Raw genomic sequence first — 26854 nt, forward strand, 5'->3', positions numbered from 1 at the left:
TGGATTGAACATGTGTCAGAAGGCTGGACCATGGACAAACCTTAAAGCCTTTCTCCAAATTAGCATTATGTATTGTATATCTTTTTTAATCAATGTAAACCTTAAGAAATTTCAGTGGACTTTTCGAATTCTGGTCCCTTTTTTTCCAAATTAGTTTGAAAAAAGATATGCAGCTGGTACGAGCATCTATGTTTGGGCTCTATTCAGCAATGACTTTATTTACTTAAAAAATGCAGAAAGGATTGTTTCCCCATTTTTTTTAAGTGTTTCCACTATTCAATTAATGGAGAAGATAACACAATTATCTTTTCCATTATTTCCCATATAGTATCGCACTGTAGGCAGTACGCTATTGCTCTCTACAGTGCTTTAACGTGGTTTTTTTTTTCTATTCAGCAAAGCTAAAAGCGTTAAATTACTCGAAAAATCTTAGCGTTATATAAAGTATTCTCAGAATGGCGTTATATAAAACAAATCCTTAAATATCCCGAAAACTGCAGGGACAGAGGCAAATTTTTCCTGTAAGTCCCAGCAGAATCTTGAAACTCCACCCCAGTCTCCTTCCCAGCAGTGTGGTGACCACCAAGTTTAAGTCCAGCTCCAGCCTGCCAAAACTGTCTAAATTGAGTGAGCCTTTATATTAGTCATTTATATTTACAGGTTGAGTCTCCCATATCCAAAATGCTTGGGACCAAGGGTATTTTGGATATCGGAATATTCCGTATTTTGGAATAATTGCATACCATTTTGAAATGTCTTAGGAATAGGGCCCAAATCTAACATAGAATGCATTTATGGTTCATATACACCTTATACACACATCCTGAAGGATATTTTTTACAATATTTTCAATAATTTTGTGGCTCAAACAAAGTTTGTGTAGATACATGAAATTCATTTATATGTCATATACACCTTATACACACAGCCTATCGGTAATTTTATACTTTATTTTTAATAATTTTGTGCCTTAAACAAAGTTTGTTTACATTGAACCATCAAAAATCAAAGGTTTCACTATTTCAGTCATGCTAAAAATATTCCGTATTTCGGAATATTTGGATATGGGAGACTCAACCTGTATATGCTTTTATTTATTAAACATATATAAATTTAGATATAAATTTTAAATATAAAAGCACATAAATATAAATGTATACAGACTAATATAAAGTGTACACATTGCACTCAGTTTTGGCAGGCTGGAGCTCAAAAACCATCCCGTCTGCAAATTCGCAGGGACAGCATGTTAACGCAACCGCTGTCCCTGCTTACTAAAATGCTGAATAGCTGCCAAAAAATTTAATAATTGATAAACAATCGTGACAATGTTGCCTGGTAATATTAGGGGTAATAAGGCCACTCTTGCTGAATAGAGCCCTTTCTGAGGTCTATGACAGAGAGTTTATTCACGTAAAAAGTTTGCTGCTTAATATTCTCAAAAAGAATTGCAATTTGTATATGGAGAATAGTAAAGTCATTGAAAGAAAATATTTTCTTTATTCATTGTTGAATCATGTGCGTGAAATCAAACTCCCAGACATAAACTGGGTGCCAGGTGAAAAATAAGGGACACCTCCTCTTGAACTGGTGTTAGTGGTTGTTTGTTGTGTTTGGGGGTGTGCAAGATGAATGTTAGGAAACATAACTCTAAAAGAATAGCAAATACTGCAATGTCCCAACAGATTTAGGGCCTGATTCAGAGCCGGACGCTCTGACCAGAGCGCTCGCTCTGAATCAGGGCCCTCCTCCATGAAAATGGAGCGGCCTCCTGGCTGCTCGTATAGCTGTGGGTGACCACCCACAGCATATGCGAGCGGCCAAAAAGATGGTCGCGATGGTCACAAGCCCTGGAGTGATTTTGGCTCTATCAGAGCCAAAATCACTCCCACTGACATCACTAGTGATGTCAGTGGGGCCGGCTTCAGACGGTAGGCGTTCCCATGGGAACGTCTCCGTCTGGCACGCCCCCGGCACGCCCACCAAAGAGGGCGTGCTGTCAATCAACATCGACAGCACGCCCCCTTTGGTGCGAGACCCGGAGCGATGGAAAGCCCGTTGTTCCCCGGGTCTCGCGCATGCGCACGACGGAGCTCCCTCCGTCGTGCGCATGCGCAGTGGGGAACATCGACCCGCTTGCGAGCGTACTGCTGCTCGCGAGCGGGTCTGAATGACCCCCTTAGTACCTGATTCAGCGTGGATTGCAATTGCAACAGTGTACGCAGCTAGGCTGATTGTTGCGGACTAACGCATCCGAATGCACTGCACATGCACGGTGATCGCACTGCGATTACAGACGCACAGTGAATCCATCACAGAGTGAGTGACAGGCCTTGAGCATTTGGGGGGTGGTGACTGGGGAGTGGTTGGAGAAACGCTTCCGTCACTCACCACGCATATGATCCGCCGGCCCGGCCCCAGCTGCCGCGTCCAGCTCCGTTCAGGCAGTGTTACAATCGCGCATGCGCAGCAGCTTACTGTGGAGGGCGCTGCTGAGTCCCCCTGCAAAAAAATGAAGAATGTCTCTAATAGACATCCTTCATCTCTATGGCATTGGCAGCAGCTGCGTGTCCACTCTGCCGCTGCTGCCGCCACCCCCGCAGCTGCCATTTGCCGAGACCTCTCCACTAAACATCACCCCCGCCCACACTGACTACTCCAGGTCCGTCTGACACCCGGGCAGTCACAGCACTGACGTCAGCTCCGCTGTGATACCAGCGCGGGCACCTGTATCCAGCACCTCCCCTTCTTTCTACTCCTCTCCATGACTGATATTACTGACGAGGAGCGAGCTGCCAGGCCTGCAGTGAGAACTAAAAGCTTGCATTGCACTACTGTGGTATGTACCTATATACTGTATATGTACATCTGGTATTTGTATGTATGTGTTATGTGTGTATTTATGTATCTGGTATATGTATGCATGTAACTATGTATATCTGGTGTATGTATGTACCTATGTATTTGCGCATCTTGTATCTGTATATGTGTTAGATATATATCTGGTATATGTATGTCTGTATGCATGTATGTACCTATAATATGAGCATCTAGTATACGATTATATTGAGTATGTATGTACTTACTGTATGTATCTGTATGTGTGTATATACCGTATGTACCTATGTAATGTGTATCTACTTATAAATATATATGTGTATGCATGTAATACAGTATAAATAAACAAGAGGCAGCATGTTTTCTTTTAGGAAAGGGAATATATATTATGTATATGTGAATTTCTATGTATATGACTGTACAGTATATGTACCTATGTATCTGTGTATATACGTGTCCCTATGTATGTTAGGGTCTGTGTGTGTTTATTTATGTACTATACATGTACCTATGTAATAATGCATGAACAGCATAAATAAACAAAAGGCAGTATGTTTTCCACTCTAAAAGGGAGTATATTTGCACGTGAGTATGTATGTATACGAGTGTATGTATCTATGCATAGGTTTCCGGGGAACAGCAGTACTGCGCATGCGCGAGTCACCAGGAAAATGGCCGCCGTCATATTCCCAGTGATTTTTTTTTTTTTTGCTGCGCCCACCCGGTCAGAGCAGCACTCTGGAGACTCCGGACAGGTAAGTATGACACTAAGGACCTCATTCAGAGTCGGTCGTTGCGGCCGCTCGGTCGTACGCAGCCGATGTTCGCTAAACTGCGCATGTGTAAAATTCGCAACGCGCGTGCGCAAACTAGCCGCTATGATCAGAAATTTCTCTCCTTGAACACAGCCAGGTCGGTAGTTTGAGTGACAAAATCAACCGTTTGTGGGTGGTAACAGGGGAAGGTGCTTGAAAACGGGGGAGTGGAGATCCGAACGCAGGCGTGCCTGACTATGCGAACGGCGTTTAATGGGAGTGCATAATTAACAAAGTAGTGTCATGGCACATGTGACATGGGAGGTTTTTACACTGACCTGATCGTAGTGCTTAAGAGAGGGTATGGTCAACCTTAAGCTCTGCGATCAGCTCCGATGGTCGCGATTAATCCTTATATCCCAGGAGATGACGTGTGTTGTGATCGAGAAGGGGGCGTGATTTAGTCTTACGACCACTTCTTACCCTTGGTCGTTCAGCTAACGATCTCATCTTAGCGACGCAACTTGCGAACACTTCATTTGCATATCCAGCCCCTTTCCCCTACAACTGTGCGGCCGCAACGACCGACTCTGAATGAGGTCCTAAATGTGTGCAGTTTGGGCCCCCTTGGACCCAGGGGTCCGTGTGCACCCTGCACCCAATATAGATATGCCCCTGCATCCATAACTATGCACAAGGGATGTGTGGCATATACTAACTGTTTTATGCTTGTGGGATGCACGTGACTATAGCACATGCGCTGGGGAAAGCAGGGGCTTTTGAGTGAAGCTTTGAATAGGGTGCCTAGAAGCCTAGCACCGGCCCTGAGTGCACCACTCACAGCTCCGGCTCCGGGACAACAAGCAGCAGGCACACACACAGTACAAGACGGCACAGTAGCATCCTGCACACAGGAGCCGGCAGCCTAAAGTTTCTGACTGTCACAGTCTGTGTGACAGTAAGCTGATTTACTATATTTAAAATATGTCTGCCTGTCTGAATATATATATATATATATATATATATATATATATATATCCTATCCACTTGCTATATACTGTGTGTGTGTATATATATATATATATATATATATATATAGTTAGACATTATATATATATTTATTAATTATAATACATATCTGTATTATATACATCACTGCAATGCTCTCTGCATTATTTGGTGGTGACTATGACTCCCTCTGCATTATATAGTGGTCGCTACGATGTTCTCTGTATTTGGTGGTCGCTGTGATGCTCTCTGCATTATATGGTGGTTGCTACAATGTTCTCTGTATTATGTGGTGGCAGCTGTGATACTATTATAGGCTGGTAGCTATGATGTTCCCTGTGTTATGTGGTGGTCGCTTATAAGGAGGGAGTATCTTCCATCAACAGACCCGCCCTTTCAACAGAGCCCGCCCCCATTAGGGCTGCTTTCAAAAATTTCCCGGGCTGGTTTACAATCCCAATCCGCCCCTGGCTGTTATATATATATATATATATATATTTATATATATATATAAAAACATATATACATTCAATTGGGATCATTAGTATCATTTCCCTGCATTGGTTATAAGGCACAATGATCGATATGGCTACATACATGGTATCAGAGTGTTTTTATCAACAAGTAGATCCTACTAACTGCTTTGAGGCTTATTTACTTTTGGATGTAAATTTTGTGACACCCCTCTCAGATGTAGCAGTACATGTCCACTTTACAGCCACGCTAATAGGTGATGCTTTCACAATCTACCGGAAATGCATTTACAGAAATAGGCAAGTATGGGTTGGGATCTGAACGGGATACCAGGAATATGTGGTAGCAGTGTCTTTGTACAGTATTGGAGCTGTCGCTGTGCAATGCCATGCAGAATACTTACTATGTCATTTGCATTTAAAGGAGCAGACTCGGTCAAAAGATCATGGCTCAGTTGGATCACGACGCCTCCATTAATGGGATAGCAGCTGATAGTGGCTCGCTGCTTTCCCTGCCACAAGAAAACCCAGCGCTGGATGGAGTTAATGAACAGGTACGTCTGTCATGGTATGAAACGCTGATGTCCTGAAAATAGAGAGTTAAATATATAGTTGCTTATAGTCACAAATATCTAGGTTACCAATATGAGCCTGTCCTCATCTACTCAACCCAGAGAACGTGGGCATGATTGGTGTGATTGAGGTATATTATAGGCCTATCATGTCCCTCGTTTTTTAATTAGGCAATTATTTTCACCAAAACAATTCACTTTTTCTATTTTTGAACTAATGCTTCCCAGTCTTCTACCTTATTAACACCTCTCCCTGCTCAATAGTTGCTAGTATCATATTATTATATATCATTATCATATATTATTATATCATATGCAGCTTTTGGGTTTTTGTGACCTAAGTACAAGATTTTGCCATTTTTGCCTTTAAACTCTACTTGACACAATCATCACCATTCTTCTAACCTAATGAGGCCATTCATCCTATCTGGGAGCAGCCCGGAGAACTGCTGCTGCAGGCCGGTTCAGGATGGGGAGGGGTCAGACTGGTGATGTAATTAGGCCCCTCCCCTTTACCGGGAAAAGCCTGTGATGAGGGGGTGTGGCTAAATTACAAATTGCACCGTTTAGCCACGCCCTCTCCTCTTGGACACGCAAATTCCCCATTAAATCTCACCATCCTGCCTGTTTCACTAGGAAGTGGGCAGGATGCGGGAGATCTCCCTACACTTCCAGGGGTGCGGGGGGCAACTTCCGGAAGTGTAGGCAAGTATGGGTGTGATCTCTTCACCTGTCTGTTAATATCCAGTCATGTTTTATTGCTCTCTTGGTTTCCAGTTGAAAAGCCTTGTGTATTATACATACACACATAACACATGGGAGTGTAGCCTTCACCGCTCTCTTATTTACTAACAGGCCATCATGGAAATGTAACTATTTAATTGTTGACCAGCTGCACTGTACTATTCATCAAGAGGGCCCCACACACCTGAGCCGCGATTCCACCTTCTGCCGACCCCACGCGATCCGATGATCAATGACCAAAACCACTGACCCGCGGACAATGATGATTGCCGATGCTGCGGCACATCAGGGAAACGTATTATGTTCTAAATCCCAGAATCAGATATTCCCACCATTTTCGGGTCGGGTTCGGGGAATCAAGATTTTTCAACATGTTGAATATCCCCGATCCCAGGGCCCCCCGACTTTGTCAGAACGGGGAATTGAGGCAATCTGTTGCTTTTATTCTGCATACTGAATAACATTCTAAATAATTCTTCTTATTTACTATGCTTTTGAAATTAATATTTATTAAAGTGGAGTATTCAATTAACACAAAAATACATTCTGAGGTCTTTATATTATGTGATATATTTAGATGAACCTGCTCAGCAAAAAATTATCTCTGTAAATTGTTTAAAAGAGTTGGCACCTGGACTGGGTGAGGCTTCTGGGGTGTGTGATTGAAGAGGAGGTTGGACTAGAATATTCAACACAACCCTAGCCTGCTCCTTATGTACCTCTGTTGTTGAGACCTATTACAAAGTCCTGTCCAGGTGTCAGGGCCGGCTCTAGGGGTGTTCGTCCTGAGCTGTCGAACAGGGGCGCCACCCCTAGAGGGTGCACCCTTCCCCAGCATCCCGATTTCAGCGGGACAATACTGTCCCGCTGTTCCACCCGTGGGCTGAAGTGGCCCACGGGTGGTCAAATCGGATGGTTGGGGATCCCCACCACCGCGGCGGTGCCTGGACGGAATGAGATAGATCCCCTTTCGTTTCTGTACAATGACGTCATCAGCCAAGTGGGCATAGAGGGGGAATATATCCTTGTGGTGAGCGGAGCGAACCACCAAGCCCGCAATGGGCCTACTGTCTTATTTTCCTGGAAAGTATGGGGAGAAACCTACATTTCCGCCCTTACTCACGTCACTTCCAGGTACGGCTACTGAAGGGGTATTATATCCCGGACCCCGGAGTCTGAATGGATGCTGCGCGCATGCATGCGGCATTCATTCAGTTCCATGAGAGGGCTGGGGCAAACCCAGCTAGTGAGGCTCCCCCCAGCCTGACGTTATTTGGAGGCGTGCCACTGCTGGCACGCCCCTCAGTTAACGTCACATAAGGAGGCGTGGCCTATGGTAAGTAGGCCACATCCCCAATTTCGACCACGCGATAAGGAGCGCGCAGCTCTTGGCCGGCACAGGGCGCTATTAGCCCTGGAGCCGGCCCTGCCAGGTGTTACCGCTGTGCCAGCCTTCTGCCAAAATGCTCTCTGGCCTTTCTGGTCCTTGCTGGAGGCGTCTCACTGTGGTGGGAGCACCTCTCCATATTTGGCCTTAGTTCTGCTCCCTTTATCAATTTTTGGTAGGGTGTAATTGCTACCGCCATTATAATTTATGCTCGCTAATTTACCACCTTGCCTAAGCATTTGGCTACCGAACCCTACCACCATACCATTTGCCGTGTTCTAGAAGTCGTTGTGACCCCTTGTCAGTTCTGCTAAGGCTGTGATACCAGTCCGCTGGCACTCCCCTAAGTCTCCTACCCTGATGGTATGGTACTATGGGCTAGACCTCTATATGATCATGGACAACCTCATTTTCCCATCCGCTGATAAGTTTCAAGAATATAGGGCCTGATTCAGAGGTGGACGCTATTGCAATTCTCCACAGTTTACAAGCCAAGATTGTGAAATTTTACATACAAGCGTATTAAAACATGGCCGAGGCAACTAAAAAAAAATTGAAATCGAAATTTATTACTGTTAATATTTAATTAATTAAAAAACACAATTTTTGCTGGATGCTCATTGTGGGGCCTTGCACTCAGTTCTGCTGTCTGCTGCCTCCAGTGGTGATATTTAACAACTTTGTTATCTCTACTATTTATACTATTTCTGTCCCTCTGTCTATACAAATCCACAGTTTACAGCCAAGATCGTGAAATTTTACATATAGTGTATTAAAACACGACCGAGGCAAGTAAAAAAATTTTAAATTGAAATTAATTACTATTAATTTTGAATTAATTAAATACCTCAATTTTTGCTGTACGCTAATTGTAGGGCCTCACGGCATATGGGTAGGGCCTCGGAGCGAGCCTTTTGTGTTGTCATGTTTTGTCATGATCTTAATATTATCGAAGAGAGCGTTAGCAGGCTTTCCCAGCATTCTCAGCTGTCTGACTATACCAAATTACGCAACAACATTGACTTCTTTCTTCGAGCTGTGTCAAAATGATGACTTTGCAAGGACCCTGCTGTACTGTGAGCTGCCAAAATATTACACATGGAATGCTTCTCAAAGTTTTTATGCACAGAAAATAGTGAGTCGCTGTAGATGGTCATCCTGGTATCAGAGCAACAGAAGCTCTTGGCCGTGTTTACACTGTACATCCGACACATTTTGAATGCTTCTATCTCCGAAGTTTGCTTTACACCGTTACAGGTCCTACTTCCTTCGAAGACCTTAGGACTGTGGATGTGGAAGTTTGTCACACTTTTCGTGAGGCCTGCCTAAGGAGAGGTTTGTTGGAGGATGATGTGTAAACAAACATTCTTAAAATCCTGGGCAATGCCGGGTACTCCAGCTAGTAATGAATAAAATTCCAGCATATAAATTCCTAAAATCTCAACTTGATAAAGATACCGAAGTCCCGATCTGCACAATTATATTAAAGTGACACAGTAGCTGTCCGCTTGTTACAGAGCTCCTTAATAGAAACGTTGTTTGATCCTGCTAGAGGCTGTGGAAACTCTCAGATGTTGCTGTCAGTCTCTACACAGCCAGGTAGTAAAGACAATCTAGTAAATGAAACAGTGTCTAGATCAGTGGATCCTCAAGTAAAGAAATCACCTGCTAGTGCCTGTGGCGTTCGACAATACCAGTAGTGCCATATAGGTAGAGCGCCCGAGCACACTTGCAGGCTGTAGTAATGGCTTTTAGCAGCGGGAGAATATTGAACTGTGCTCAAGGGAATTTTCCTTTGTAAGCTGCAAGAGCTGGACTTTAACAGAGGCTCCAAGTGCCAATGCTTGCCACAGCAGTGCCCCGCAGCTGGTATACCTGTGCAGACAGTGGGAGCTGGGTCTCAGTAGTGCAGTGGCAGTGGCTGATCAGTCTCTATCCTTCAACATGTTTCGCCGCATCCAAGGCAGCTTTGTCAAGAAGAAGAACATCTTATACTGAGTGGGAGAGGGGACGCTTGAAGTTTAGTGATACATCGGACACCTACATACATCCCCCCCCAACATTTCACTGAGTGCTGCTGGGAGCTAAGTAATGTATCAGGGGAAGGCAGCAGTGCCTGCTGGGTCTGTGTAACCTTGGCTGGTTGCTGAGGAAGAATGGTGCCCCCCTGTAATTTACAGAAGCAGTGATGTATTTACTATGTTAGATACACATATACAACCGTATGTAACATGTCTTACTTATTAGAGGATAAAGTTTAGGGAAACTAAGTTTGCATATTTGTTTATTTTTGACCATATTTGCCAACTCATAATACATACTATTGACATCTATAGTAGTAGGACTGAACAAAATCAACTTAATTGTGCAGCTATTTATATCCTACTGAAATTTTTTGTTTGTTTTTGATTATTATAATTTTTATTGTTGTTGGTTTTTGGTCATTATGTGAAGTTTGAGCCTGTCTTCCTCCTCTGGGTGTAACAAACGGGACGCAATCGGGAAGCCGACTGCCTAAATACCGGCAGCCGGCTTCCTGACTGTCTTATCCCGGCATGGGTGAAATGCCGGGTGTCTAGATATAGACGCCCGCATTTCCCCGACGCTGGGAGACCGGCGCCCGGCATCACGATCGTACTGATGCCGGGCGCCGCGAGCGGACAGCCGCGGGGGGGGGAGGGTTAGGTTTAGGGCTCCCGGGGGGGACTTAGGGTTAGGCACCCCCCTGGGAGGGTTAGGGTTAGGCTAGGGGGAGGGAGGGATAGGGTTAGGCACCCCCGGGGGGGACTTAGGGTTAGGCAACCCCCCGGGAGACTTAGGTTTAGGCAGCGTGGAAGGGGGTGGTTAGGGTTAGGCACTTAGAGGGGGGATTAGGGTTAGGCACTTGGGGGGGGAAGTTAGGGTTAGGCACCCCTAAGGAGGGTTGGGGTTAGGTTAGGTTAGTGGATACTTACCTATCCACGATCGGGATTTCCAGCGCTGTCGGGCTTCCGCTGCGTCGCACTCTGCTTCTGTCGGGCTGCCGCTGACGGGAATCGAACCGCCGGCCATGCGGCTGACGGTATTTCATACCAATTCCTAACAAACTATTAGTTGTTGCTTGAATTGCTGGATTGGAGAGTTTGGGAGTCCCTATGTCTGTATTTGGATGGAGTCTTACGTTGTAGTCACTATACTGTATATGCGTGCTCATCTCTTTAAATTGGGCGGCCAGATCGAGCAAAGTTTGTGGCGTTTAATATGTATACTAGTATTTGTTTTTCAGCTTTGAATTTTTTTTCTTAATTTATACCTACAGAATATTTGCAGTGGTGTGTGTATAGTACAATACAGGGAATAGCAGGGAGCATACACTGAACTCCAGGTGTGAGTAGGGTCCTGCGAGTCGTTCTCATGGCGAACTTGAGTTGCATGGTGGTCTCTGGCAATATCTTTCACATTTGATGGACTTGCCGATAAATCATATTGTTCTAGGTGACGGTCCAGTTGCTCATCGCCTTAGTGACACTCCTCAGTTTTTCTCTCAGCCTGGCCAACATGTCTGAGCATCTAGGTATCAAATTGGCAATGCCTGGAGACAACTTGATCCTCTATCTCATTAGGAGTTAGTGAATATGATCTGGTTCATATGTAAAATGGAATATATAACCAGCATCCAGAATAACACTGGTCAAGTTCCATGCAGTTTGGGCCCCATGGTGCTTGCTTCATAATGCCACCCTTCTTGGACTTGCATGACGCTGTGATCCCCTCTCCGTAGCAGAGGTGTCTCTGGAAACATGGACTTGCGCATTCTAGAGTCTACTGCTTCACAGAGAGGAGTGGGCCAGTCTGAACATGGGCCCCCTCCTCTCTTAAACCGCAGCTGGTTCAGGCCTATAAAAAGCAGAGCCAGTCATCTTGAAGGCCTCACACTATGTAGTGTCAAGACAACTTTATCGGAATGTTTTTAAACCTACATTAGAAATAATCTTATTATCCTTATTCTCCCTTCCCTGAAAACCGTCAAATTTCAGCATCCCCTGGAAGTATTAAGGGGGTCCCGTAGCAGATATCTCCATTCATGTTCACCAGTTTCCAATAGCAATAGCAGCTCCCATAGGTTTCTATGGGGCTGCTATACTGTGAAGTTTACAAAGTCTGGTAGCTAACGCCATTGTAGCCTATAGGCCACAGGTCACAGAATTTAGTGGGAGATGGATCCGAAGGCTCCCTCCCTGGTAATGGCCACTTGCCCATGCGCTGTCAGATGGGCGTGCATGCGCAATCGGCTGCCAGGGGTCCCACAGCACAAAGGAAAATGATCTCATCATGGAGATTTGGTGTGAAGGTAGAAGATGGTTGGGGCAAATGGCAGAAGAGGATGAGGTGCAGAGGTCCAGGTGGTGCTGGTTAGATGTGGACCAAGGGTCCAGCTTACAGGATAGTGCAGTCAGCAGTGCGCTGAGAGGACGGTTATGCAGCAGGCTTGAGAGTTGCCTGTGTGCAAGCATAGTGTAAATGGCTGTGATTGGTTGGCGGAAGTGCAGTGGAGTAGGCTCTACTCAGACCTACTCCGACCGGACCGCCCACTTCACCAGGTAAGTGGGTGGCTGGGGATGGGAGACTTGCCCACTTTTCCCTGTGGCCGGGAGCGCCACTTGATTTTCGGGAATGTCCCGGCCATTGTGTGAGACTAGGTAAGTAAGGCATACTTCCAGGCACTAGAACCTGGAGTCCCAGGCAGGTCTGACCTCTGACCCAGTGATGTAATGGCGCATGCACGCCCTAGCTTGCACCACTGTGTAGAGTGTCATAGTACTGGGCAGTTAGGGCCTGATTCAGGGATGTATGCTAATGCCATCGCAGCTGCTATCCAGTATGTATGGAGACGCCCACCTGCAGCTTTGCAAATCTAATCATCTTCGTAGACGGAGCATCGGTGTACTGAGACGCCAGAGCCACTTTCACTGTGTACGAGATTGCAGATGCAGGCAGTGACAAGCCCCAAAAACGGTCGCAACACACCTGCGTTCTTTGCCACCGCTCCTTCTTACCTCCCACAAACGCTCCCTGACTGTCAATCATATTGAGAGTAATTAGTCATTGCGAGCGACTGCGGTAATGTACCTTGACGCATGAGCCGTTTAACTTAGTCGCTTGCGCCGTGCGTTTAAGATGCATGCACAGATTACCCGTAATCACTCAACTGCATAAACATCGGAATAGCGCACATCTTTGAATCAGGCCCTTAGCTCCCAGGTATAAGACACAGATTACCCGCAATTATCGCCGTTGTGACCACTGCTGTGTTACCACTGTGTACCACTATTATCACCCTTGTATTACCGCTGTTACCAATAAACCCAGTATCCTGGTCAAGGACATCTGTGTGGCCTAACATTCACTTTCACACATACTGTCACCCTATTGGGGTCACCCTAAGTATCCACCAAGAGGTCATATCAATAGGAAGGGGGCGGGGAGGGTACAAGGACAGGACAGCCTATAATTGGTGGTTGTATAGGTTATTGGTTCCTTTTAGTGCTTCCAAACTAATAAATGGGTAACAGAAAAGTGATGAAGAAAATCCTATATACATCAGTGTTGCCCACTGTCCCAAGAGGAACATGAACAAACTTCTCTAATCGGGGAACAGGCCCCCAAAGCATGATAAAGTCTATTCTAAAAATCTATCCTTAAGCTCCTTTTACATGATGGTCAGACCCTAGCTCAGATGAGGAGATCCTAGCTCAGATTGTTTTATGGCAGACTGTGAAGCACTGAGACACAGGACTCCTAATTTATAAATATAAATCCGTATAATGTAACTTAGTATAGTTAATAGATGAGGACATACAGTGGGTTAATATGACTCCAAACAGTGACGTAGGTATATAGTAAGTAACATGCAGACCTATTTTCCAGGATGTCCGGGAGACTCCTGAATACACCACTACAGTTTTCAGGGCTGTGAATAGTGACTTTACGCTGAGGGGGCAGGACCACGTTTATGTGATTAGTGGTACCACGGCCCCATACCTACCACCTGGATCCCATTGTGGATCTCTCAGAGGGCACCATAAAAAAATCTGGTAGGTATTAAGTAAACTTTACACTTGAGACCACATCTCTGGTGCCACTGGACAGCCAGGGGGTCGTGTGCTGTTGTTTTTACAATAGGGAAGGCCTATTGTAAAATCTTGCAACATTTGTTTGGTGATATCAGCATATAAAGTAAGCTGCTGCTACTGGCGGAGACTAATTTATGCCTACTAATAGGTCTTACTATCATTACATTCTATTTCATTTGTGGTACTTTGCATTCTGGTCTTACCCCTCGGCCATGGAATGCTATTGTAACCCATGGTTTTCTAACTGCCAGACGATCCGGTCCCCTCTCAGGATGATTCTAATGAGGTATGTCTTCATTGCTCTACAGATGGAAGAGTTTTTGGGTGACAATGCAGATTATGACGAAGAAGCAGAGGAGAAGAGATACTATAGGCGGAAGAGACTCCTAACGGTGAAAAGCGTAATATTCGCAAGCCTGGGCGCAACCATTACATATGGGGTGTACCTAGGTACGTTATTTATCTGAGCTGCTTGCTTATTATTTTATTATTATACTTCTTTATATGGCGCCACAAGTGTTCCGCAGCGCCTTACAAAGTACTTAAGCCAATAATTAGACCAACGACTTACAGTACAGTACAATAAAGAACAAGGATATGGATAATATACATTAGTGACCATAACACCTAGATATGCAACAGAGCCTAAGCAACCAAGTGCTAGGTGCCCTATTGGGGGGGTAAGAAGTAGATGAAAGTAAAGTAAGGAGAAGAGGGTAGAGGGCCCTGCTCGTAAGAGCTTACATTCTAAAGGGGAGGGGCAGACAAACAGGTGTGACACAGATGGTGGAAACAGGGAGGAAGGAGCACGTTGCAGCAAGTTTAGAGAAATGCAATGTAGAGCTGTGCATATTAGCAGGTACACAAGGTAGTAGGTAAGAAAGGGTCATCATGCGCACACACACTGAGACTCAGAGGTGCATGCGTCTCCGTTTTGTGTGCACAACTTGCGATTTTTACGGCTGATCACACAACACTCTGAGCAGCTGCATTCATGTGCATCTGTCTCCTCTCTCTCAGTGGGTGTAATTGGCCTAGCAAGTTGCCATCTGCATGTAAGTCCTCTTAGGGGCGTGTAATAGGTATGTAGGTAGAAGTGCGCGCTATGGTGATTAGAGCGTATCCAGAAGTCTGTCTGATGGTGATGATCACTGCTAGCTTGCATGTGTTGTGACACAGTCAGGTTAGGGGGTCCCTCTCCTGGGTAGAAGGACTCCTTTCTTACACACACCCACAGCAGCAGGGAAGCAGCACACCAGTCTGGATGCAAGTACAAGTTGGTCGGCGCCAGTCTTTATGTTGTTTCTGACATTGTACAATAAAGAAAACATAAACATCAATCCTAGCCCTGTCGGGGCACTAACTTCACAGGTAGTTCCCTCACTACCAGAACCTGGCAGGGCCTAATGCCCTCACCAGCAACAAAGCACAGCACAGTACTCACAAATAGGTTTTTCAAGTGTCTCTGAGCAAACTCCCTGCCTGCTCTCCCAGGTGAGACACTCAGCCCTAAACACACTAGGCTTATATTGGCCACTCTCAGGTGGGAACCCAGTCAAGCCTGTTACCAGGCTGCGAGAACCAAAACCTGGAGTGGCCGTGGGTGGAGCCCTCCCTCTCCACTCACCCACAACCCCCAGGTCCCAAACCGGCTTTTCAAAAAGCCGAGACTCAAGCCTGCTACACTGCAGACTTTCTCCTGGGGATTTTAAACACATAGGACAGGAATCTGGGATAAATGTCCCTGCCACAGACCACTTTACCAGTGATCCTATCACATATCCCCCCCCTTTGTTTCGACCTATGGGGCGGAACAACTGAAGCCCCCAAACAATGAACGCGTGACAACGCGTCTGCTTTAAACAACAGGCCCCCTGGCCTGTGTTCCACCGAAAATTTTAAAGTTTGTAACGCCCACTTTATGGCCAACGCCTCCTTCTCCACTGTGGCACCGGGTAGGCATCGAATTTTGAAACACTGTTCAACTTTCGGAAGTCATTGCAGAAACGCACACTCCCGTCGGGCTTTGGAATCAACACAATGGGACTTGACCATTCACTATGTGATACTTCAATAACCCCTAACTCTAGCATATTTTTAATTTCTTTCGACACCGATGCTCTTGGTGCTTCTGGTAACCTATAGGGCTTTAGATTAACTTTAACCCCTGGGTCAGTGATGATGTCATGTATAACGACCGAGGTTTTCCCAGGTACGTCGGAGAACAGCACCCTATTTCTAACCAGAAACTCCTTGACCTCTCGTTGTTGAATTGCCGACAGGGTTTTTGCCACTGTCACTTCGGGAACTAAGGGCCCTGGACTTACTGGAGGGGCTCGGATGGCCGACAGTACCGTTCTATCTTTCCAGGGCTTTAACAGATTTATATGGTATATCTGTTCCGGCTTTCTTTTCTCCGGCTGGTAAACTTTGTAATTGACATGTCCCACTCTTTCTAAGATTTCAAAGGGCCCTTGCCATTTAGCCAAAAGTTTATTTTCCACAGAGGGAACCAACACTAACACTCTGTCCCCAGGAGCAAAGCTGCGTAACCGAGCATTGCGGTTGTATACCCTCTGCTGTGCCTGTTGAGCCTGTTTCAGGTGCTCTCTCACTATCGGCACCTCTATAATAGGCAATGGAACTAGTGGTCCCTTAAAACGTGGTCTGGGAGCATGATACTGACACTCAGGGCAAGATGCGCAAAAGTCAGATACCTCTTTATGAAGCCCGGGCCAGAAAAACCTCTGCATTATTCGCTCAGTGGTTTTCTCTACCCCTAGATGGCCTGCCGTTATATGACCATGGGCCAGATCCAACACTGTTCTTCTGTAGGCTTTGGGAACTATTAGCTGTTCCATAATATCTTCCCCCTTCTTAGTCACCTGATATAACAAATCCTGACCCATTACCATGTGGGGATAGGACAAAGGACTATCAGGATCTACGGGTTTACCATCAACTACTTTTACATTCTCCCTGGCTTTTACCAAAGTAGGGTCATTCAACTGCTCCACGGCAAAGACCTCTCTTCTGACCTCTAAATCAGGCAGACGATCAACTGGCCCAACAACACGTCCCACCTCAATGGGAGGCACATCAGTTGGCGTGCCACCGTCATGCTCCGCATTCTCTAGTTCGCCAATCATAGTAGAAAAAGGGAATAACTCTGACTCAGAAGAAACTCCCTCCTCCACTACATCGACAACCTTCTCAAATGGATCGGGGTTGTTCACTTCTGGAACAAAACGGCTTTCCCACAACTTCCAGAAGTGAGCAAAGTCTCTCCCCAATATTGCATCGCACATCAGACCATGCACCAAACCCACAGAAACTATAGCAGAGCCACATGGTGTCTCGATGTTCACCTCGGCCGTAACATAATATCGAGTATCCCCATGTATGCAGGTCACACCAACAGTTTTCCCTGTATGCCTCAAGGGGTTCACCAGCTCAGCTTTTATAAGTGTCACCAAGCTACCAGAGTCTAACAGTGCCTCTACTCGGTTGCCATCTACAGTGAGTACACACATGTGCTTATCAGTCTCAGCCTGCCGGTCAGCCGTACAGGCTGTCTGTGCAAAGAAAGACCCCCTGCGGTAGACATGAGCAGTATCACATTGCATAGGTTCAGTTGTAAGTGAACAATTAACGGAAATATGGCCGAAGTCACCACGCCGGAAACACTGAATCATATTAATGTCTAGTCGTTTACGGGGCAAGAACCTTCCTGGCCTGGCAGGCCTGTCTCCAGGTTCTACACCCTCAGTCTTAGGTACATCCCACCACCCAGCACCCTTCTCCCCTGGAACAGTCTTACCAGTGTCTGTGGGAGTTCGCCGGTGCGCCATCGGAGCTCGGTGGGGCATACACATCAGCTCCTCAGCCGCCACGTACCTCTCCACCAGCTCGACCAACTGGTCCGCGGACTTAGGATCTGCATGGCTCACCCACTTGCGCAGAGTCACAGGTAATGATCGCAGGTACCGTTCCATCACGACCCTTTCCAAGATCTGTGGTCCCGTCAGCGTCTCGGGCTGTAGCCATTTTGAGGACAGATGGACGAGGTCATGCATCTGTGAACGTGGAGGCTTGTCCATATGGAACTCCCAGCGGTGGACCCGTTGGGCACGAACAAAGGTGGTGACTCCCAAGCGAGTTAGGATCTCCTGTTTTAGTTTTTTATAGTCCTTGGCATCAGCCAGGCATAAGTCGAAATATGCTTTTTGTGGCTCCCCAGACAAAAAAGGTGCCACCAGACTTGCCCACTGCTCCTTGGGCCAACTCTCCCTTTCGGCCGTTCTTTCAAATGCGGCGAGATAGGCCTCCACATCATCGCCCGAAGTCATCTTTTGGAGGAAGTGACTGGCTCGTACGGAGTGAGTGGTGGTGGGAGGACCAGTATTAACATCTCTGGGCCGGGCGACCAGGTGCTGTACCACCTCTTTTATGGCCTGGATGTTTTCCGCTAAGGCCTGGCGGGTTTCCTCGACGGCGACCTGTTGTTGCCTCTGGGCTGTCTCCAAGGCCAACAGTTGCACCCTGGTGGATTCCTGCTGAGCTCTGCTAGATTCCTGCTGAAGCTTGTTTGTCTCCTGCTGAGCTGCTGTAGCTTGGAGCAAGGCCTTAATAATGTCCTCTATTTTGTCCTGGGGTGTAGGTTGGAAGCTGAACCTTGCCTCTCTGAGCATTGGCTGACGCCTCCTCTATGGGACTCCAAGGACACAGTGTTATTTCCACACTCACAAATTGGGTGTCTGTCCCTTTAATTTTTAAACGGAAAGTTTTCCTCTCGCTGCAACTTCAGGGTGTGTGGTTGCCCGCATTCTCCACCATATTGTGACACAGTCAGGTTAGGGGGTCCCTCTCCTGGGTAGAAGGACTCCTTTCTTACACACACCCACAGCAGCAGGGAAGCAGCACACCAGTCTGGATGCAAGTACAAGCTGGTCGGCGCCAGTCTTTATTGTACAATGTCAGGAACAACATAAAGAAAACATAAACATAAATCCTAGCCCTGTCGGGGCACTAACTTCACAGGTAGTTCCCTCACTACAAGAACCTGGCAGGGCCTAATGCCCTCACCAGCAACAAAGCACAGCACAGTACTCACAAATAGGTTTTTCAAGTGTCTCTGAGCAAACTCCCTGCCTGCTCTACCAGGTGAGACACTCAGCCCTAAACACACTAGGCTTATATTGGCCACTCTCAGGTGGGAACCCAATCAAGCCTGTTACCAGGCTGCGAGAACCAAAACCTGGAGTGGCCGTGGGTGGAGCCCTCCCTCTCCTCTCACCCACAACCCCAGGTCCCAAACCGGCTTTTCAAAAAGCCGAGACTCAAGCCTGCTACACTGCAGATTTTCTCCTGGGGATTTTAAACACATAGGACAGGAATCTGGGATAAATGTCCCTGCCACAGACCACTTTACCAGTGATCCTATCACAGTGTATACAGGTGAAAATATACACTAATGTCTATGCAAGTAATGCGGCAGACTAGAGTAGACCTCTTATTCAGCCGCACTGTGGGCCTGATTCAGACCCGCTCGCGAGCGCTCAGGTCGATGGTGCCCAAGTGCGCATGCGCACGACGGAGGCGGCTCCGTCGTGCGCATGCGCAAGACCCGAATAACGACGGCCAAGCCGTCGTTATGGGTCTCGCAGCAAAGGGGGCGTGCTGTCGATGGTGAGTGACAGCACGCCCCCTTTGGTGGGCGTGCCGGGGGCGTGGCTGACCAGACGGAGGTGTTCCCATGGGAACGCCTACCGTCTGGGGCCGGCCCCACTGACATCACTAGTGATGTCAGTGGGAGTGCTTTTGGCTCTGATAGAGCCAAAAGCACTCCTGGGCTTGCGGCAGCGAGACCCTACTGCAGGGTCTCGTCGCAAGCCCGATGATTGCGATGGTCTTGACCATCGCGACCATCATTTTGGCCGCTCGCTATAGCTGTGGGTGGTCACCCACAGCTATGTGAGCGGCCAGGAGGCCGCTCCAAAAAGGAGAAGGGACGGCCCTGATTCAGAGCGAGCGCTCTGTCAGAGCGTCCGGCTCTGAATCAGGGCCTGTGACTGTTACAATTGTGTGTTTATTAGCATGGTGCGAGTAAGGGGGATGTAGTTTGGAAGCCGATGGTCTAAATGGCGACCGCCGGCTTCCAGACTTTCTAATCCCGGCGTGGTACTAATGACAGGCGTCAAACTCAACGCCTGTCATTAACCAGACACCGGAAGACCTACCGAACGAAGGGGGGGGGGGGTTAGGTGTAGGCTAGGGGAAGGGAGGGTTAGGGTTAGGCACCTCCGGGGGGAGGTTAGGGTTAGGCAACCCCGGGGGACTTAGGTTTAGGCAGCGGGGAAGGGGGGGTTAGGTTTAGGCACTTAGAGGGGGGATTAGGGTTAGGCACTTGGAGGGGAGGTTAGGGTTAGGCATCCCTAAGAGTGGGTTAGGGGGTAGAATTAGGTTAGCGATACTTACCTAAGGGACGATCAGGATTTTCACCCTTGGCGGGCTGCCACTGTCGGGATTTGACCCGCCGACCATGCGTCCGGCGGTAATACCTACTACACCCGAGTAGGGCATGCACTCAAACCCATACCAATTTAAAGAATACAGTAAATTACTCTAAATATATTGATTATTCTAAAGCACACAGACAAAAAATAGGCGCTGGACTATAACCACCTCAGTGGACCAGGATAAATGTAGGGAGTGTGTAGAGGACCAGGGGATTAATTAGTATAAAGCAGCCATCATAGAGGTGGAGGAATCTGGACCCTCCCAACAATTACCAAGAAATCGAAAGCACAGATAGACAGGCGCTAAAGATACTAATATTTAATAAGAAGACCACAGTAAATAGTAAATTAGACACTCAAAAAATTAATAAAAATACATATAGGATAGGAAATGCTAAAATGACATAATAATGGGATAATGAAAATAAAAATAAAAAATAAAGAATAAAAATATATATATAAATAAATTAGAGAATTGCTTCAACTAAGACAATAAAAAATGAATAGGAAAATAAGACAATAAAAAATGAATAGGAAATTGCTTTTATTTTCCTATTCATTTTTTATTGTCTTAGTTGAAGCAATTCTCTAATTTATTTATATATATATTTTTATTCTTTATTTTTTATTTTCATTATCCCATTATTATGTCATTTTAGCATTTTCTATCCTATATGTATTTTTATTAATTCTTATTCTAAAGCAGGCTAATGAGTGTTTATTTATTAAGTGCCAGGTTCTAAAACCTGTTGTTTCCATTCGTGTTTGTGCCCGAGATTTAAAAGTACAATGATTTTACTAGCAGAACGCCACTAGCAAAAGCATTGCCTCTTTAGATTTCAGCGCTTATTAAATAAACCCGTGGCTACGTTTCAATTGTTTTATCACACCTTATCTCCCGTCTAAAGTGACGAAAGATCGGATTGCGATATTCAGTTGTTTTTGAGTACCCATGTGTTATTACATATATCGCGCCCAAAGAGACAGGGTTTACCCACGTAAAGCGGCTAAACCCATCTACAGTCCCCAAAATCAGTACTTATCGCACATTTCTGCTTGCCCAATTGGTTACTGTTGATTACTCAACACTTATGCTTTTTGCACCACGTTGTTAAATAATGTACTATATAATAAAACAGTCTGATGACACTTAGCGCCTCTTTATTTCAGGGCTCCTCCAGATGCAGCTGATCTTGCATTATGATGAAACTTACAGAGATGTGAAATATGGCAACATGGGATTGCAGGACATTGATAAGAAGATGCTTATGGGAATCAATGTAACCCCAATCGCTGCCCTGCTGTACACTCCTGTTCTTATCAGGTTGGTGGCTATACATCGGCATGGCAATATTAGTGTGCATCCAGGCTATTGCATTTTTTAATTTTTGATAAATTTTATTTTCGGCAGCAGATTTGGTACATGAAATAACATTGGAGACATAACAACAAAACAAGGTGATACAGCAGGAAGGAACATGAACTCTCCAACACGGAACTGCAATCATTTTAAAATGGGATCAGGATTGGGAAAAAGGAAAGAAACCCAGATATGCATTTAGGTGGGGTAGGGACTATGAAGTAGAGAACTACAATGGTGGTAGAGGTAGAGGGGGGTAACAAGTATGAGGTAGCAAGCTACCAGAAGGAGAGAGAAAGAGATGGACATGTTCCCAGCAGGAATACTTCCTGTCGTTACCCAGCTGTGATTTGAGCACATTACATATGAGTCTAATCAGTTTATCTGAGGCCTTAGGAGCCTTTGAGATAGGCTTGTGTATCAAGATCTGAAAGGGGTCAGGTGTGAGATGAATAGATGTAACCCTTGTGATAAGGGACAGACCTTTATTCCAATATACACTCCCACAAAATATGGAAATATGTGCCCCGTTCAATGTACTGTCGCCAACACAAGTCAGGTAGTTGGGGGTATATGGCATGAAGTTTAGCAGGGACCATCAAGTATAACGCTTATAACAGCTTTAATCACCACATTAATTGACGATTTTACAATTCTTTGACTGATGTTCGGCCTATCCTCCCTGTCTAGCGAGGCCCCCACATGACTCTCCCAAGCCAGTTGGAAAGATTCCGCTTAGTACTGATGACTACTAAGGTTCCGCTTAGTACGGATGATGACCACTAAGATTCTGCTTAGTACGGCTGATGACCACTAAGGTTCCGCTTAGTACTGATGATGACTACTAAGGTTCCGCTTAGTACTGATGATGACCACTAAGATTCTGCTTAGTACGGCTGATGACCACTAAGGTTCCGCTTAGTACTGATGATGACTACTAAGGTTCCGCTTAGTACTGATGATGACTGCTAAGGTTCCGCTTAGTACTGATGATGACTACTAAGGTTCCGCTTAGTACTGATGATGACTACTAAGGTTCCGCTTAGTACTGATGATGACTACTAAGGTTCCGCTTAGTACTGATGATGACCACTAAGGTTCCGCTTAGTACGGATGATGACCACTAAGATTTTGCTTAGTACGGCTGATGACCACTAAGGTTCCGCTTAGTACTGATGATGACTACTAAGGTTCCGCTTAGTACTGATGATGACTACTAAGGTTCCGCTTAGTACTGATGATGACTACTAAGGTTCCGCTTAGTACTGATGATGACTACTAAGGTTCCGCTTAGTACTGATGATGACTACTAAGGTTCCGCTTAGTACGGATGATGACCACTAAGGTTCCCATTAGTACTGATGATGACCACTAAGGTTCCGCTTAGTACTGATGATGACCACTAAGGTTCCGCTTAGTACGGATGATGACCACTAAGATTTTGCTTAGTATGGCTGATGACCACTAAGGTTCCGCTTAGTACTGATGATGACTACTAAGGTTCCGCTTAGTACTGATGATGACTACTAAGGTTCCGCTTAGTACTGATGATGACCACTAAGGTTCCGCTTAGTACGGATGATGACCACTAAGGTTCCGCTTAGTACTGATGATGACTACTAAGGTTCCGCTTAGTACTGATGATGACCACTAAGGTTCCGCTTAGTACGGATGATGACCACTAAGATTCCGCTTAGTACGGCTGATGACCACTAAGGTTCCGCTTAGTACTGATGATGACTACTAAGGTTCCGCTTAGTACTGATGATGACTACTAAGGTTCCGCTTAGTACGGATGATGACCACTAAGGTTCCGCTTAGTACTGATGATGACCACTAAGGTTCCGCTTAGTACGGATGATGACCACTAAGGTTCCGCTTAGTACGGATGATGACCACTAAGGTTCCGCTTAGTACGGATGATGACCACTAAGGTTCCGCTTAGTACTGATGATGACTACTAAGGTTCCGCTTAGTACTGATGATGACCACTAAGGTTCCGCTTAGTACGGATGATGACCACTAAGGTTCCGCTTAGTACGGATGATGACCACTAAGGTTCCGCTTAGTACGGATGATGACCACTAAGGTTCCGCTTAGTACGGATGATGACTACTAAGGTTCCGCTTAGTACTGATGATGACTACTAAGGTTCCGCTTAGTACTGATGATGACTACTAAGGTTCCGCTTAGTACGGATGATGACCGCTAAGGTTCCGCTTAGTACGGATGATGACCGCTAAGGTTCCGCTTAGTACGGATGATGACCGCTAAGGTTCCGCTTAGTATTGATGATGACTACTAAGGTTCCGCTTAGTACTGATAATGACTACTAAGGGTCCGCTTAGTACTGATGATGAATACTAAGGTTTTGCCTAGTACTGATGACTACTAAGGTTCCGCTTAGTACGGATGATGACTACTAAGGTTCTGCTTAGTACTGATGATGACCACTAAGGTTCTGCTTAGTAGGGATGATGACTACTAAGGTTCCACTTAGTATTTATCTGCTGCAGAAGAAAAATAGCTCCCTGCCTGTCAGGATTCTACTGGTATAGTCTCTCAAATGGCCTGCAAGCCCTAGGTGACCTAAGCTACGATTGAATCCCTCCATTTTTATGTAGTAAAAATGAAGAGTTTGGGAGAGGAAAACTTTAGACTGAAAATCATGAAATGAAGTCTGGGCAAATTTCCCCATGGTATGAAAAACCCGAGTGACTCCGTGACGAGGATGAGATGGTCCGTGATGAGCACCCCAAAGGAAAGTGAAGGTGTTTCCAAATAGGTGTTAGCAGAGATCGTTACGAAGCCAAAATCAAGTGTTTTATCCAATCTGCCATAGAGGATGAATCTGCATTGGGAAAAACAGAGGTCTCAGTGACAGAGGGAACCAGGGCAGAAGCCACGGAGGTGTCCTTTGCTTTTTTTTAAATTATTATGTATGCCAAAAGCAAAATGTATCTTTCTACTTCAGGGTCCATAGGGTATCCACAGGATACCTTGGGGTATAGGTGTGACGTCAGTCGCAGGGCACCAAAGAGTTAAGCTTTCAGCCTCCCAGGATGCACTAGGTCCCCCTCCTATACCCCACCCCTGGGCCAAGGCACCTCAGTTTAGTTTGGTGCCCGGCCGGCGTCGGGTGCACCTGTCGGAGTGGGGGCTAGAAGAGCCCCTGAAGCTTTCTTCAGTGCAGCTGTGGCTGCACATCTGGATGTACAGCATGGACAGTCAGTCCTGACGTCCATGCTGTCTTCCCTACACCCCCGCCGGTACCAGAACGCCGGTACCGATCCGGGGATGCTGGTGAGCATCTGGGGTCACAGCTAGCGGTGACCCCAGATGTTCCGGACCATGGCCGGATCCAAGGGGGACAAAGGTAAGCAGCGGGGTCCCGCGGTGGGTCCCCGCTGGTCACATGGTCCTAAGTCCCCAGGCAGGGGGCTCCCTGGGGACTGGCTGCAGCGTGGAGCCAGGTACTGAACCTGCGCTTTCCACTACCCCCTGGGACAGCGGACCGCAGCAGAGCGGTAGCGCTGCGGCGTCCCAGGGGTTAAATGCATGCCAGGGGAGCGCGCCTTCCCTGTCTCACAGTCGGCGCCTCCCCCGCTGCACACAGCCCTCTCTGCACTGTGCTGACTGGCCCTGTGTCAGCGCTCCTCCCCCAGGCCAGCTTCTCTCTGCTCCTCGGCGGCCATCTTCTCTGCAACGCATGGTGAACGCTGCTGGAAGTCTGGAAGGAAGCATCGTGGTCTGGGTCCCCCCGCATACCTCTCCTCCGCTGTGGCTCAGGTCTGTGTATGCAGCGCTGTGTCCTACCAGGCCCTGTGTCTGTGTAGTTGAGTGATCAGCGCTGTTAGTGCAGGAATTGTTATTTCTCTGCATTGTATGTGACTGTGCTAGCGCTGCCTGTAACTTTTCTTCTCTAAACTGTCAGCTTTATTACTGTCCCTGTTCTTTCTGCTAAAGCCCTTGCGGTGCGGTGCTGCAGGGTGATCTCTCGCCTATTTAATACTTAATTGGTGAGAGAGGTCACATACGTGGTGCCATCATGTCTGAAAGTGATTTTCCCCTCCGGCTACAGTGTACCACGTGCAAAGTACCGTTAGCGGAGGGGGAGGGTAGTGCGGAGGGCCTTTGCCGGCAGTGTTTGTCCATGGCGCGGCCTATTACGGTTACAGCACCGGTACAGGAGCCGCCCTGGGCTTGTTTCGCTCAGGCGTTAACAGCTTTAGTGGGCCAGTTAGCTCCGCAGCCCGCGTTTACTCCGATGGGTTTGTCCCAGCAGTCTGTGGTGTCGTCACCCATGCAGGGGTTCCCACGACAATTGGTGGTACCCCACAGTCTCCCTATTTCCCCGCTCCCGGGTTCTCAGGAGCCAGCGTGGGTTAACTCCCTGACGAGTTCTGTACAGCACTTATCGGATGTGTTGCAAGGGGAGTCTGTGATGCGGCCTCATAAAAGGCCGGTGGCGTCTCTGTCCGCTCCTTATGAGGATGAAGAAGGGACGTCTGATGATGGGGAGATTCTGGATCCTTACGATCAGGAACCTCTCCATACTAAGGACGCTGATGCTAAGTCCAAAGTATATATTCCTGGACTTATTCGGGCGGTCCGCACAGCCTTGGTGATTGAGGACGAAGTTCCCCCAGCGGCTAAATCTAAGTATGCCTTTTTCAAAGATGTGAAGGGCGATGCCACAGTCTTTCCTCTTTCGGGTCAGTTGGTGGACCATTTAGAGGAGGCGTGGAAACAACCTGGCAAAAGATACCAGCCGCAGAGACGCCTGGCGGTGGCTTATCCGTTCGCGGATAATTATTTTGCTAAGTGGGAATCCCCTCCACAGGTGGATTCTCACGTGACCCGTCTTGTCCGTAGTGCCACATTGCCGATGCCATCCATGTCCTCCCTTAAGGATGCTACGGACCGCAAGGTAGAAATCTGCCTGAAGTCCGCTTATTCCCTTGCAGGGGGGGCAGCACGGCCGGCTATGGCCATTTGCTGGGTTGCCAGAGCGATGGAGCGCTGGGCGGATTCATTAGAGGCTTCTTTTGAATCCGACTGTCCGGCCGAACAGGCGGAGTTGATT

General features: G+C 46.8%; 1 protein-coding gene across 3 annotated transcripts in view; it reads left to right on the forward strand.

The window, feature by feature from the left end:
- The window catches only part of UNC93B1 (unc-93B1 regulator of TLR signaling), a 70548-nt gene that overhangs the window by 13545 nt on the left and 30149 nt on the right, over positions 1-26854 (forward strand). For 2 of the 3 annotated variants that reach the window (XM_088447060.1, XM_088447062.1), the window contains exons 2-4: positions 5499-5628; positions 14199-14340; positions 21579-21732. In XM_088447060.1, the coding sequence (XP_088303186.1) occupies positions 5521-5628; positions 14199-14340; positions 21579-21732 (404 nt within the window). In that variant the 5' untranslated portion in view covers positions 5499-5520. Of the gene's footprint in view, positions 1-2726; positions 2840-5498; positions 5629-14198; positions 14341-21578; positions 21733-26854 lie in introns of those variants that run through there. The other variant, XM_088447061.1, reaches the window with a different exon arrangement.

The sequence above is a fragment of the Taudactylus pleione genome, unplaced genomic scaffold (assembly GCF_031769625.1).
Source record: "Taudactylus pleione unplaced genomic scaffold, aTauple2 ptg000414l, whole genome shotgun sequence".
Lineage (NCBI taxonomy): Eukaryota > Metazoa > Chordata > Amphibia > Anura > Myobatrachidae > Taudactylus > Taudactylus pleione.